Raw genomic sequence first — 16068 nt, 5'->3', positions numbered from 1 at the left:
TGTAATCTACCGGATGTGCTGTGTGATCTCATTGAATCGCGCTTCACTGTAAATGGCCACGACTCTGCTCTCCTGTTTTAGTTAAAATATCTTCATTAAACAAACATTGTTGTCTTTTTTTAGCATAGATAATATACATACAGTATAATTATTTATTAGACAGTGTGTGATATTCCATATATTGGGTAGAAATAGGTTTTCACAACCCTAATAGGGAAGAACTACAAAACGAGAGGTCTAGGGAGTTGTAGTTTTTTTAATAAAACAGGTTTTTTCCCTAAAATTGGAAGTGAGAATTATACAGGTGTCCTTCCCTAACAGGTGCAATAAGAACAGGAGTGAGTTATGCTGTGTTTAATACTTTACATATCAAAATGCTATGTAAATTAACGCACACACACACACACACACCCCTTCCGTTTCCGTGTTGACGTGGCATGATGGCACGGATGGCACGGATGGTCACGTCCTCCGTAAGGCTTAAATAGGAAGACACATCCTGGTTCAAGCACTTATTCCTGTGACGCCGTATCGGAAACCTCGAATAAACCAACAATTGGAAGACTATGGCAGGAGCGCAGAAGCCGAGCACCGACAGGTAACTACTTTAAACTTTTTATCTAATCCAGTTTTAATACTCTCTGTCCTGTGCTAAATGTCTACTCAAAACTAACTAAAAATATTTGACTCCTAGATATCCATAGACAAAATAAAGTGGTGGATGCATCATTTGGCAATACTAATATTTTTACCTCGGCAAGTAAAATATCAGTACTGCCAAATAATAGATCCATCCCTTGAGTTCCTTTTTGAATATTTTAGGATCGTATTAAATGGATAGCAATAAGAACACAGAAGAACAAACATATTAAAAGATTAATAATGTATAGGCTATCTTGTACACTGATGCGATGCAAAGAAAGTAAGAGGAAGTATGAGGGCCGTAGAGCAAGCTGAGGCATGAAACCTAACAAAAGGCATATCACAGCAGTACGACAGCAATGCAGGAGCACGAGAGGCGGAAAATAGCTGCGGGGGTGTAATCTTCTGTTGTTACAGGTAATAAAAGTGATTTTAATTGTACATTGATGAGTGATGAATGCCGATTATTACTGTGGTTGGTAGGCTTAGTGAAGCTAGATCACAAGAAAATATCCTGGGTGTGTTGAACTCGCTTCGTAGTACAGGGCTCAGAAGGTGACTCTTACCATCCCTAGTAAACAGGCGGGTTCTAAAAAATTCAAGTCCAAAATTGTTTTAAGGTTATGTGATCTAAAAGAAAAATCCAACTTTACATCCCCTGTATTTTTGTGTGTTTCTCCATAGCAGCACAACTGGTAGGGAAGACTACCTGAAATATGATGACTTCTTTATGGCTACAGCCGTCCTCGCCGCCAAAAGAAGCAAAGACCCAAATACACAGGTAGGTGTGTGTGTGTGTGTGTGTGTGTGTGTGTGTGTGGCTATTGCTGTATGGACCAGTGCTCGGTGCGATTGCCCCGAGGCCCTAATTAATCTTACTCTACAGACAATAAGTCATACAGGTAAATTAACTTTAATAACTCCTTTGATTTGCTCACACACTAATCCACATAAAATATACTTTAAATTGGCTTTTACAAATACATAGGTTTTCATTGTCAGCATGGTCTATTGCTCTCTCAAGAACAAAAGGACTCCGCCATTTTGATTAACTTTTTGTCTGCCCTTGGTCGGCCATTTTGTTAGACACACACAGGGGAGAGGCCCAGTGAGGCCTTACCACGAGTAAACAAAATACAAAGATGCTGTTAGAGTAACCCAAGTTCTTAATTCTTGAAATGAACACAGATTAACACTTTTAAATAGATCTTCATCTTTACATATTAACCAAGAATGTATAGAAGTCCATGATGTACACCATAAAGCAAGCAGAATTTGAAGGGATTTTATTCATGTCCAATCATTGACACTGTGTGACTAAAAGTAGTGGACAGTTGCATCTGGTCTTGGATTATTTCATGATACTCTGGACTTCTTGATGTTTTAAAAAATAACAGCTTTACTAAACTGTGGAACCTCTCTCCCTCTCTGCAGGTGGGGGCGTGTATAGTGAACCAGGAGAAGAAGATTGTTGGCATTGGGCACAATGATATGCCCAATGGCATTGCGGAAGGCGAGCTGCCATGGGCCAGGAATGCGAAGGATAAGACACAGCTTGACGCTAAATACCTTTATGGTAGGAGTGCATGTACACACACTTTTTGCTTTTTCCTTTATTGAATGAACATAATCCAATTTTAAAGGCATCTGTGTGCATGGGTTCACACACTATGTTCCTGAGTCGCAGGTGACCTGTCATTAGGGACCGAGCACTAACAGTGCAAGGACCCTATTGTAATTGGTCCGTTTATTTATTTTTCCCAAAAATGAATCACCTTTTTGGGGGCTTTATCATATTCAAAAACGCACCATTTTTGGAATATACATAGATCTCCACTGAAATTTACACATTCTAGTGGTCCAGGGAATGGGCGTGGCAAAATGACTCAACAGCGCCCCCTTGAAAGTCAAGAAAATTAAGCCCCTCGCACAGGAATGTCGTAGAGACACGAAATTTGGTACATACATGTATCATGGCAAGACGCACCAAAAAGTCTCAAGAACCCATACCCTAAAACATACAGGAAGTCAGCCATCTTGGATCAAAAATGGCATTTCCTGCTGTTTATTGCCATTTCCAGGTCGCATACTTTAACGAACTCCTCCTACAGATTTTATCCAATTCTCTTCAAACTTGGTCAGTACCATCACAAGGCCTTTGGGATCAAAAGTTGCATAAAGCTTTACAGACGGTCACACTATGTGGGCGTGGCATGGCGCCAAAATATGGCGTCTCGCCATAAAACACGAGATTACTTCTCATGCTTCAACACAGTCCAGCCCTTAACACTTCTACATAACAATATTTCATAAAGCCCCGCCCCTTATGCTTTATCCACGCCCCCTTTTACAAAATGACCACGTTGCATACTTTGACAAACTCCTCCGACAGATTTCAACCAAAGGACTTCAAACTTGGTCAGTACCATCACAAGGCCTTTGGGATCAAAAGTTATATAAATCTTTATCGCTTGTCACACTATGTGGGCGTGGCATGGCGGCAAAATATGGCGTCTCGCCATGAAACACGAGACTGTATAACTTGACCATACATTGTCCCAATGGGTCCAAACTTCTCATGCTTCATCACAGTCCAGCCCTTAACACTTCTACATAACAATATTTCATAAAGCCCCGACCCTTATGCTTTATCCACGCCCCCTTTTAATAAAATGACCACGTTGCGTACTTTACATAACTCCTCCAACAGATTTAATCCCATTGACTTCAAACTTGGTCAGTAGCATCACAAGGCCTTTGGGATCAAAAGTTGTATACATCTTTACCGCCTGTCACACTATGTGGGCGTGGCATGGCGGCAAAATATGGCATCTCGCCATGAAACACGGGACTGTATAACTTCACCATACATTGTCCAATCTGTCCCAAATTTCACACACGTGATTAGGGTCCAGCCATGAACACACCCACATGTCAATATTGACACACAGTCATAGCGCCCCCTGCTGGCTACAGGAAGTAACATCTTTTACGCCTAGCCTGTTATAACTTTTCCATTCTTTATCTGATCTGATCCAAACTTCTCATGCTTCATCAGAGTCCAGACCTGAACACTTCTACATAACAATATTTCATAAAGCCCCGCCCCTTATGCTTTATCCACGCCCCCTTTCATAAAATGACCACGTTGCGTACTTTACATAACTCCTCCAACAGATTTCACCCAATGGACTTCAAACTTGGTCAGTAGCATCACAAGGCCTTTGGGATCAAAAGTTGTATACATCTTTACCGCCTGTCACACTATGTGGGCGTGGCATGGCGGCAAAATATGGCATCTCGCCATGAAACACGGGACTGTATAACTTCACCATACATTGTCCAATCTGTCCCAAATTTCACACACGTGATTAGGGTCCAGCCATGAACACACACACATGTCAATATTGACACACAGTCATAGCGCCCCCCGCTGGCAACAGGAAGTAACATCTTTTACTCCTAGCCTGTTATAACTTTTCCATTCTTTGTCTGATCTGATCCAAACTTCTCATGCTTCATCAGAGTCCAGGCCTTAACCCTTCTAAATAACAATATTTCATAATGCCCCGCCCCTTATGCTTTATCCACGCCCCCTTTTACAAAATGACCACATTGCATACTTTGACAAACTCCTCCGACAGATTTCAACCAAAGGACTTCAAACTTGGTCAGTACCATCACAAGGGCTTTGGGATCAAAAGTTATATAAATCTTTATCGCTTGTCACACTATGTGGGCGTGGCATGGCGGCAAAATATGGCGTCTCGCCATGAAACACGAGACTGTATAACTTGACCATACATTGTCCCAATGGGTCCAAACTTCTCATGCTTCATCAGAGTCCAGCCCTTAACACTTCTACATAACAATATTTCATAAAGCCCCGCCCCTTATGCTTTATCCACGCCCCCTTTCATAAAATTACCACGTTGCGTACTTTACATAACTCCTCCAACAGATTTAATCCCATTGACTTCAAACTTGGTCAGTAGCATCACAAGGCCTTTGGGATCAAAAGTTGTATACATCTTTACCGCCTGTCACACTATGTCCAATCTGTCCCAAATTTCACACATGTGATTAGGGTTCAACCCGGAACACACCCACGTGTCTATATTGACACACAGTCATAGCGCCCCCTGCAGGCTACAGCAAGTAACATGTTTTACACCTAGCCCGAGCACAGTGGTAGGAGACACGCCCTTTGGTACGCATAGGGACTGAGCCCGACGTGGCCTCCCCCGACGGCTCCACTCTGCTCGGTCCCGTTCAGTCCTGCTTGCAGGCCTAGTATTATACTTAACCTTTCACTTCATGTCAGTTTTTTCTGTGTCTTTCCTTCTCATTTAGTGCTCAATTTAAGGATAGAGGACAAATAAGTATTCTACTTAAATTCAAATAAACATATTTTCCCCACTGCCTCCAGGGCACGTAAATCAGAGTGGCTCCTTGGTATATTTTTAATGTTTCAGGAAAAGTTATACTTAAAACATGCAAAACATATACATTTCTTAATCAGATATAAATGGAAATTATTCATCCAAACAAATATGAGTTCAGCCTAGGGTCATTGTGCCATTTGGTTTATGTTAAACCCATCTATATATTTCTCTACTCAGATATTTATTTATTTATGGAAAGGTTTTGTAGTTTGGACACTTCTCCCTTCCAAGATACTTTAAAAGATCTCCCTGCTACGTAAGACTCGAACCATCGGAGGGCAGAACCTGAAATACCAAGTTCTGTGAGTGAAGAGAGGAAGATTTGGTGGTTAACAGTGTCAGGAGTGCAGTCTCAGTAGAGTAATCCTGATTGAAGCCAGACTGATTTGGATCGTACAGTTGTTCTCAGAAAGTAACCCGGACACTTGGTTCAAGACTGTGCGCTCCAGAATTTTTGAAAGGAATGGTAGGAATAAGTGATGTTTTTTTGAGCAGTGGAGTCACCTTGGCCCAATTGAAGGTGGTGGGAATCACGTCAGTGAGGAGTTGATGATGTGTGTGATTGAGGGGTTTACTGCCGAGGAAATGGTTTGAAGGAGATTGGATGGTATCGGATCCAGTGGACAGGTGGTTGGTTGTATGCTTGTTGTAGGTGTGCTCCTTGTGTATAATCTAGCATCATAACATTACTAGTATTAATTGTTATAAATCTCTGAAGAATCTCATCATAGTGTACACACACCGGCAGTAGCCCCGGTGGCCCTTTCACAATTTCCCCAGAGGACATTTTCTAGTTTTGTTTTCCTGTAGATTTATTTAGCAGGAAAATAAAAGGAATAGATTGAAAATTATGACTGGTCTATTTCTCCAGTGTCATAGAAAACAAAAGCCATCCTTGGAGCCAGGTCCTTGTATGTGGTGCTTCTCTGTCTCCAAAGCTCTGTGTACAACTTAAGTGGATTCTGAAACAAGGAAACTTGCAATGTTGTTGTTGTATTGACCCTGTCAACGCTCTGTCCCACAGTGTGCCATGCAGAGCTGAATGCCATTGTGAACAAGAACAGTGCTGATGTGAAAGGTTGCACCATGTATGTGACTTTTTTCCCCTGCAACGAGTGTGCCAAGCTCATCATCCAGTCCGGTGGGTGTTGACCACACACACACACACACACACACTCACACACACACACACACACACACAAACACACACACACACACACACACACACACACACACACACACACACACACCGTGAGTATCAAATTATTGGTCATTTTCGGCCAATGACCAATAATTTGATACTCACGGCCGATACAGATAACAAATTATTTGACATTTTTGTTCATAGCTCATAATCTGTAGTTTATGCACACCTGAGGGTAAGAAAGGACAAAAATGGATTATTTAAAATTCCACAGCTCTTACTTAATCATATCTAGATTATATCACTATTGTTAACAGTGACGTGCGGTGAGGTTCTGGTGAGGCACTGTCTCCATGTTGGATGTAGGGATGCATCACAAGACAGTTAAAAATCGATACAAATGTGTGACCATTTAAGTCGGTTGAGATGAAAAATGAATCACAAAACCCTTTTTCAACAGCAGAGGGCGTCATTTACTTTTGAGTCAGGGACGGAGTGCATTTTATCCCTGCTCCACCAGATTTTGTATTGAAGGACTCCTCGTCATTTCAGTCTGTTAGCAAACAACGGTATGATGTCTTAAAGCTGCTGTGTGGTTAAATGCACTACCAACAAGTTAAAGAACCAGAACTACATTTTTGCCATCTGACAAACTGAAAAAAATTACTTCTAAGAAGACAAAAGTGGATATTAGCTAACATTAGCTTGCTAACATATAGTTAACATTAGCTTGCTATCAGCCAACTGCATTTGCATAAAGCAAGCATATGTGTCCACTCCCATGTCGATAAGAATAATACAAACTAAAAAGATATATCCTGTTAAGGTACATTTTGAACAGATAAAAATTGACAGCCCTAATATTTAGTAGTTTTATTTATTTATATATATATATATATAATATTTAGTAGTTATATGCCTGAAATGATTCTTTAAGGAGACTAGTAATGATCCTCATTTTCCAGTCCTGTCTTCTGCATCTCTTGATAATCTATCCCTCCCTCTCTCTGTCCAGGGATAAAAGATGTGGTCTATTTTTCTGATGCGTATGCAGACCGGAATGAGTTTATAGCTTCCAGAAGGATGCTCGACCTGGCAGGTGTAGTACTTAAGTGAGTAACAACATTACTTTGGCATACAAGTGAAAGTAGGGTTGGGCAGTATCTGCTTCTCATACCTTCATACCTTTCATACATTTCACTGGGGTACACAGTTGACGGTTTTATGACGGTTTTTGTGATTTCCTGTCACCCCTCTGCTGGCTACATGCCTTCTTTCCCCTGCTGTCTCTTTGAATGTCCCAGATGTATATAATACATACATACTGCTGAATAGCAGCCCCCGCAGCTAACTGCAATTTTAATGGACATCTAAAAAATAAACATCTGGTAAACAGCCTGGTCCCTGTTGGCTGTTTCACATTTATCATCAGATTTAATCCCAAACTGGGACAGAATGATTTTTGTTTAAAAAGTACTGTAAATTGCCAAGTTTCTCATCTGAACTGCCTAGAGACTGACCTCTGGTGACAGCTGCTGTGCATTACACAGTAAAAAAACACACAGCACTCATTTTTTTCTTTAACTTTAAGGGCCTGAGCACCTACTGCTAGTGTTGGCAGGCACTGAAGACGTCGGGAGGAACTATTGGAATAGATGGAATTTTTAATATATTTTTTATCATTCCTGTCAATTAATTGGGTTTTTTGTGGCTTTGGGGCTGAAATTTGCCGGATGTAACATACGGAGACGCACGAAAAAGCCAAAAAGTCAGCCATCTTGGATTGAATGAGCAATTTTTGGGCGTTTTTGGCCATTTCCAGACTCCGTACTGTAACAAACTCCTCCTCGAGATTGAGCCTGATTGACTTCAACTTTCATCGGTACCATCTTAAGGGCTTTGTGATGAAAAGTTATTTACTGTTTAGTTTGTTATTATAGTATGTGGGCGCGGCGAAATAAGGTGTATCACCATAACACAGGAAGTTAATATAACTTGAGCATACATTATCTAGTCTGCCCTGTTTTTCTCGTGCGTGGTGAGAGTCGAGACCTGAACACATCCACATGTCAATAATGATCCTGTTGGCAACATCAAGTAACATGTTTTATATTGTGATGTCCTGCTACCAGCTGGTTCACCAGATCCACTTTAAAATGGGTCATAACAACCTCAAGAAGAACAATTCATTGTTGTAAAGATTGTACATTTATATTAAAATGTGTGGTTCTGGCAGTGTGGCTAATTTGCAACAAGGATCGTATTTTATGCAGTTTTTTACTTCGCCCAGCAGTAGGTTTAACTTAGACAAACAACATTTGGTCGGCAGGTGTAACATGTAGACCTTTGTGATTAAAAGTTATTTACAGTTTAGCGCTCCCTGCTACCAATAGGAAGTGACATGTTTGCCTGTTCACTGGATTCACATCAGAAATGGTTGGACAAGCCTTAAGGTGTTGATGATGCTTTGTTTGAAGATTGTGCATTGTCAGTGAGAATGTTGCTGTGGTGGCATGGTGAACTTTGTTCACTCCAAAATTCTTATGATTAATAGGAGTCCAAACCTGAACACATCCCTATGTCAATATTGACCCTTAGTCACATTGCTGCCCGCTGGCAAGTAACATATTTTATATTTGATGCCCTGATTATAATTCATGAAATGTTTTAAGTCATTGACCATTTGTTGTGGAGTCTTTTGGGAGGCATCAATAAACTCAGCAGAGTTCCCTTATCATAGGTGACCATTTGCCCTGCCACCATATGTTTCTTTTTTCCATTCTTAGTCTTATTCACTTTTTCTCACACACTTTTCTGTTTACAATGGTATGGGGGAACACAAAAACTTATGACCAAATAATACAACTAAGAAGTGACCCTTTTTATATGGTGTTTTCCATGTGTGTCCTCACACCTGTCTGTTCTCGACTAATGCAGATGTTGTTGTTTCTTTGTGTGTTTTGGCAGGCCGTTCGAGACCGAGATGACTTCTGAGATTCGCATTGATATAAAGCCAAAAGAGTAAACTGCAAACTGCTCACCTGAATGAGGCGGGGACGTAGAGGGAGACTGACAAGATTGAAAGAGACTTTGATGCCTCTTTTCTGTATGTCTTCCTGCCCCCTGCTTTGTTCAAAGGAAAACTCAAGGATCGCTTGACATTGGCATTTTAATTAACCTGATATTCAAGAAAGTGTAAATTGATGCTTGACTCTTTATCGGTGGCTGGGGCAGGTCTTTCAATGCTGCTTTTTTTTCTTTTAAAACTCCCTTTGTGTTTAAGATTTAAACATTTGAGAAAGTGTGTTCTTGATGTGGTTTAGTACCAGTAGGTCTTGATGTGGTTAGTACCAGTACGTCTTGATGTGGTTTAGTACCAGTACGTCTTGATGTGGGTTAGTACCAGTACGTCTTGATGTGGGTTAGTACCAGTAGGTCTTGATGTGGTTTAGTACCAGTACGTCTTGATGTGGTTTAGTACCAGTAGGTCTTGATGTGGGTTAGTACCAGTACGTCTTGATGTGGGTTAGTACCAGTAGGTCTTGATGTGGGTTAGTACCAGTACGTCTTGATGTGGTTTAGTACCAGTAGGTCTTGATGTGGTTTAGTACCAGTACGTCTTGATGTGGTTTAGTACCAGTAGGTCTTGATGTGGGTTAGTACCAGTAGGTCTTGATGTGGGTTTGTACCAGTACGTCTTGATGTGGGTTAGTACCAGTACGTCTTGATGTGGGTTAATACCAGTAGGTCCTACTGCCCTTCCTTTTTAACTACGCAATGTTTGCCTTGTGCTTTTTATTATTTTATCTCTTTTCTTATCCTGCTGTATCTTATTTTATCTTATTAGGGACCGAGCACTAACGGTTGTAATTGGTCCGTCTATTATTATTCTTATTTATCCGAAAAGTAAATTGCTAATTTGGGGCCTTTATCATATTCCAAAACTCATCATATTTGGAATATACATACATCTCTGATGAAATTTACGTATTCTGGTGGTCTTGGGTATGGGCGTGGCAAAATGACAGCGCCCCCTTGAAAGTCAAGAAAATTAAGCCCCTCGCACAGGAATGTCGTAGAGACACGAAATTTGGTACATACATGTATCATGGGAAGACGCACCAAAAAGTCTCAAGAACCCATACCCTAAAACGTACAGGAAGTCGGCCATTTTGCTTCGAAAATGCCATTTCCTGCTGTTTTTGTCCATTTCCAGCTCACATACTTTAACGAACTCCTCCTACAGATTTTACCCGATCAACTTCAAACTTGGTCAGTACCATCACAAGGCCTTTGGGCTCAAAAGTTATTGAAAGCTTTACCGACGGTCACACTATGTGGGCGTGGCATGGCGGCAAAATATGGCGTCTCGCCATGAAACACAACATCCTTATAACTTTTCCATACTTTGTCCCATCTGGCCCAAACTTCTCCTGCTTCATTAGAGTCCAGCCCTTAACACTTCTACATAACAATATTTCATAAAGCCCCGCCCCTTATGCTTTATCCACGCCCCCTTTCATTCATTGACTACGTCGCATAATTTACATAACTCCTCCAACAGATTTAATCCCATTGACTTCAAACTTGGTCAGTAGTATCACAAGACCTTGGGGAACACAACTTATCAACACCTTTACTGACCTTCACACTATGTGGGCGTGGCATGGCGGCAAAATATGGCGTCTCGCCATCTAACAACAGACTGCATAACTTGACCATACATTGTCCAATCTGTCCCAAATTTCACACACGTGATTAGGGTCCAGCCCGGAACACACCCACCAGTCAATATTGATACACAGTCATAGCGCCCCCTGCTGGCTACAGGAACAAACATATTTTACACCTAGCCCGAGCAGTAGGTTTCACGTAGAGACACGAAATTTGGTACACATATGAATCATGTGGAGACGCACCAAAAAGCCTCTTGGACCTATACCTCAAACCCAACAGGAAGTCCGCCATCTTGGTTTGAAAATTGCACCATTCATCGTTTTTACCCATTTCCAGCTCCCATACTTTAACAAACTCCTCCTACAGATTTTACCCGATCAACTTCAAACTCGGTCAGTACCATCACAAGGCCTTTGGGATCTAAAGTTATTGAAAGCTTTACTGACGGTCACACTATGTGGGCGTGGCATGGCGGCAAAATATGGTGTCTCACCATAAAACACGAGATCGTTATAAATTTTCCATTCTTTGTCCCATCTGATCCTAACTTCTCATGCTTCATAACAGTCCAGCCCTACATACTTCTAAATAACAATATTTCAGAAAGCGCCCCTGATGCCCCCTGCTGGCTACAGCAATTAACATGTTTTACACCCAGCCCGAGCACAGTGGTAGGAGACACGGCATGTAGTACGCATAGGGACTGAGCCCACATCGCTGCGCCCGACGTGCCCTCCCTCAAACTTTAATTTTTTTGGTATTAAATGATTACAGCTCCTGGCATTGATAGTTCACTTATGACTAAGACCAATGTTTTAAATAAGAAAATAACAGTAATCTGGCAGATTAAAGGATCAACAGAGCTGCTTTATGAATGTTTCAATTATTCCAACATTGCTGCTGTCCTTCACTTCTCTTTACACACTATGTTTATGTTACTGTAAGCATATGGGATCTGAGTTTTAATGACCATTTTAACATTGTTTTCTGATAATGTTGCTGTCTTCACTTCTGTATGTTTACTACACATATGTACATGTTTGCTTTCGCATAGGTGACCGGGAAACAATTCTCAATTCTGCGTCTTCAGCCATGTCAGCTGTCCGTGCAGCTGAAGTCAATAAACGTTTGGACTGCATGAGCTACTTTCCACTGTGTTCATTATTCTTGGCAAGGCATTTTCAGTGCTAAACAATTGAAGGGGCACTAGAATTTAAATGGGAAATACATAGTTGTCATTCCTTCTTATTTTTTGGTTTATCAGGTAGCTCTTCGGAACTGCTGAACAGATTTTAATGAAATTTGGTAGAAAGTCATGGGGCCCCCCTATTGTAAATAAAAATATTTTAAAGCTCCTACCCAGCAACACACTATTTAATGAAGACTAAGACTTAAATTAGACTGAGATAGACTTTATTGTCATTCAAGCTTTACATGAACAACGCACATTTGAACAAATTTTTGTTGCATTGGATCTCAGTGGGTGGATGAAACGGATAAGTCAGGGTGAATGTGTGCGTGTATGAGTGTCAGAGGGTCTTTTGAGAGTTCAAGCGTCTGATGATGTGGGGTAAGAAGCTGGTGTAAAATCTGGCTGTTCTGCACCTGATGCTGCAGAAAGTTTTGCCAGAGGCCAGCAGGGAGATGGGTGGAGTAGAGTGGTAACGATACTAAAATGTTCAACTCGATACCGATACTCAGGAAAATATTCGATACTCGATACCATTTTCGATACCACAAGAATAAAAACAAAGACCCCAAAATTTTATCGAAATATTTTTATTAACAAGAAAAATGCAACATGTAAAAATGAACAGAACCACAGGTTAAATATTTATAATAAAAAACAGTTGTGCAAAAAGAAACTGGAACTATGATAACAATCTTCTACGGAGCCCCTAAAGGGACATGGTGAAAAAAAAAAAAAAAACGTTGATATCTCGTGAGCACGAGATATCAACGTTTTTCTTCTATGTCTATGTTATGCTGTACGTTAACGCTCTCCCAACAGAGCTCTATAAAGGCTGTACACAATACAACAGGAAAGACAAAACATGCGTATCGGCTCTATCGCACGGCACAATAAATCATTTTATTGCACAAAGTGCCGACTACAGATGAACCCAATCAGTAGGCTCGATAAAGTGTTAACGTACAGCATAACATAGACCTGCATCAGACAGAAAATTATCACATTAACGGCGATTGTTGTTTCAGTACCACGGACAGCTCATGCGTAACAGAAATTTAATCTTTCTGTTGTCTCAGCCAGTGTTTACTTGTACTGTTTAAGGTTGAGCTGCCAGCCGTTGTGAGAAATAAAGCACGACGCGGTCCGAGCCGCAATATAACGACCACCCATGTCCGACTGGTCCCTCCTCCGCCCTTCATCATCATAAACAACACAACGCAGAGTCCCAGGGTGTGGAGAGGCTCATCCCACACAGGCCGGGTTACAGTCACATTACAGTCACGGGTTACGGTCACATTACTGGCTACGCGTCTGGACTACACTATTGTTTTGTTTTCTCAAGATCTCAAATTAATTATATTGTTATCTTGGGAAAACAACTGTCGTTTTTTTTCAAGTAAAGCAGCAATGTCCTTATAATGAAGCCCCAGGTCAAAATATAGCCGAACTAACTCCTGTAATGTCATTTTCATACAGAAACAAGCTGCAATGCAGAGGGTGTTCTTACAGACACCATGCGAGACCACGAGAAAAGTATCTCGTGCTCACGAGAAACTATCTCGTGCTCACGAGAAATGTTTCTCGTGCTCACGAGATACCAAAGTTTTTTTTTATTTTCACCATGTCCCTTTAGGGGCTCCGTAAGCTTCAGGTCTGAGGTAGTGCAAAAAATAAATAAATACAATAAACAATAACAATAAGAACTAGAAAATTTCCTCTGGGGAAATTCTGAAAGGGCCACTGCCGGTGTGTGTACACTATGATTAGATTCTTCAGAGATTTATAACAATTAATACTAGTAATGTTATGATACTATATAATATACAAAAGACAAAAAGACAAAAAATGACCACAAAAAGACACAAATTTACCAAAAAGACGCAAAATGGCCCAAAAAAAGAAACAAAATGACCAAAAAAAGACACAAAATGACAAAAAAAGACATAAAATTACAAAAAAGACACAAAATGACAAAATGACACAAAATGACAAAAAAAACCCACAAAATGACCCAAAAAAGACACAAAATGACCAAAAAAAGACACAAAATGACAAAAAAAAGACACAAAATGATCAAAATGATTTGGCGACCCCCAGAAATCATCTCGCGACCCCAATTGGGGTCGGGACCCCAAGGTTGAGAATAGCTGTTCTAGAGGACCTCAGTTATCTTCTCACAAACTTACAGAACGTTTCACTGTAGACGATCAGAATGAAATGCACTTTACTGTACGGTAAAATTAAATAAATATAGCCTATGAAATAAAATAAGCCAATCTTTTTATGAAATAAATATATTTATATGAGAAAAGAATAACAAACATTACAAAAGAACTAAATATGACAAACCCTAGTAAGGGCAGCATTTATATATAAAGAAAGAAGCAACATTTGAACCATTGGCGTACCCAAAAAAATTGCCGTCAGATGATGCGTTGCGACACCTGGGCAGGTGTGCACCCATCAGGAGTGATTCTGATTTGCACTCCTTGTGGATTGTGATCCTTGACAGACAGCTGGTCGAACTGAACAACCGTTTTCAGAGTGACTCTTATGGAATAATGAAGGCTGCTGCCTCCCTGCTGCCTGCGTCTGACGCAATTTACCAGCTGGACGCATGGCGCGCGCCGTGCAGGCATTATGGACTTCGTTTGGAGGCCTCTGAACTGTGTTTGGGCAACTCATCACGCATAAAGTTGACGGGGGACATCAGTTCCCGTCCCTTATTGAAGTCATGTGACAAAGATGTTTTTCCCAACATGAACTGTTTCCTGCGTATTCTGTTGTCACTGCCTGTCACAAGTTGCTCTGTGGAGCGCCTGTTTTCAGTTGTGAACAGATTAAATCCACCAGCAGAGCGACAATGCTCACAGAGAGACTTAACAGCATTTCGTTGCTCATGTTTGAAAAAGAACTCGCGGAGAAACTGGACTCCGATGAAATAATAAATGCGTTCAAGGCCAAGCCACGCCGTCTCGCCCTGTACATTCAGAGCTGCGCATTGCGCACAGGTGAGCGCAATAGCATTGTGTCCTTTACTCTGCTGCTGAGCCCAATGTGTTCACATGGTTAAATAGTGTTTTTGATCACACGTAATGTGGATACGTTATGGCTCCGTGCATGAGTACGTGCATGAATGTTATATTTCACTATGTTCATCTCATTGGGCACGCAATATCTGTGTGTGTGTTGTGTTTTTGCTGTGTTATTTTGAGAACACAAAGTGTGCTTTTCTTATTATTTTGTTATGCTGGGCTTACACCAAACGATTTCCCCAGTCCCAGACTAAAAACTGAAAGTCTTTAGTAAATCTGGGAGTTTTACTGGAGTCACGGCGCTCCCATCATCTCCATGGTTAAGTGTAAGGTAGTAATCTGCTCTGTTTCATATCAGTCTTTTCCTAGTCTTGGGTTTGGCGCAAGTCTCAGTGATGTAACACAATCAACAACCAATATATGAGCGGGGAAAAGGTCCCCGGTTCCAGACCGGCCAGTAGAACCACTTCGACAGGAAAAAGGAACATCACAATAATGTTATTAAGCTCAGTCCTCAATACAAATATAGTGATGTCATATATTTACGACCACAAGTGGGATTTTGGGGGCGCGGTTTCTTAGTAAAGAGAACAGTAAGGAGACCCAGTAAAAATGTATAAATAAATGTAGGCCTATACATAAATAAGTAATAAATAATCGATAATTAATGTATGATTAACTAAATGAGAGTTGAAAGAGCTGATAAATACAAATATTCAATTAAACACATAATTAAATAGGACATAAATGTATATCATGAATTCATTTATAAATTTTCCTTTCCTTTATTCTTCCTTATATCTATTTTGTTTACTGTAAAATAGTCAACTTTTCATGTCAGAAAAACAGAAACCCTTTTTCAGCTTTGTGAGGGGCATTTTGTGGCGTCTATTCATCTTTTTATTGTTTTTGTTTTTTTCAACACAAACCACT

The 16068-nt window shown here is 40.6% G+C and overlaps 1 protein-coding gene across 1 annotated transcript; it reads left to right on the top strand.

Moving 5' to 3' along the window:
- Positions 1-566: 566 nt before the first annotated feature.
- LOC131968001 (deoxycytidylate deaminase-like) lies at positions 567-9503 on the top strand. Its single transcript, XM_059328746.1, has 6 exons — positions 567-598; positions 1327-1423; positions 2077-2218; positions 6112-6228; positions 7247-7343; positions 9199-9503. Exons 1-6 carry the CDS (start codon positions 567-569, stop codon positions 9254-9256), a joined length of 543 nt encoding a protein of 180 aa, XP_059184729.1. The 3' UTR covers positions 9257-9503.
- Positions 9504-16068: the final 6565 nt, after the last annotated feature.

Source organism: Centropristis striata, unplaced genomic scaffold (genome assembly GCF_030273125.1).
Source record: "Centropristis striata isolate RG_2023a ecotype Rhode Island unplaced genomic scaffold, C.striata_1.0 Scaffold_28, whole genome shotgun sequence".
Lineage (NCBI taxonomy): Eukaryota > Metazoa > Chordata > Actinopteri > Perciformes > Serranidae > Centropristis > Centropristis striata.
Note: the sequence above shows the minus strand (reverse complement) of the source record. Positions and strands in the feature narration are given on the sequence as shown.

Coding starts and splice junctions, on each gene's coding strand:
- LOC131968001 (XM_059328746.1), top strand. CDS start 567: ATGGCAGGAGCGCAGAAGCCGAGCACCGACAG. Junction 2,219..6,111: donor TGACGCTAAATACCTTTATG/GTAGGAGTGCAT, acceptor TCTGTCCCACAG/TGTGCCATGCAGAGCTGAAT. Junction 7,344..9,198: donor CTGGCAGGTGTAGTACTTAA/GTGAGTAACAAC, acceptor GTGTTTTGGCAG/GCCGTTCGAGACCGAGATGA.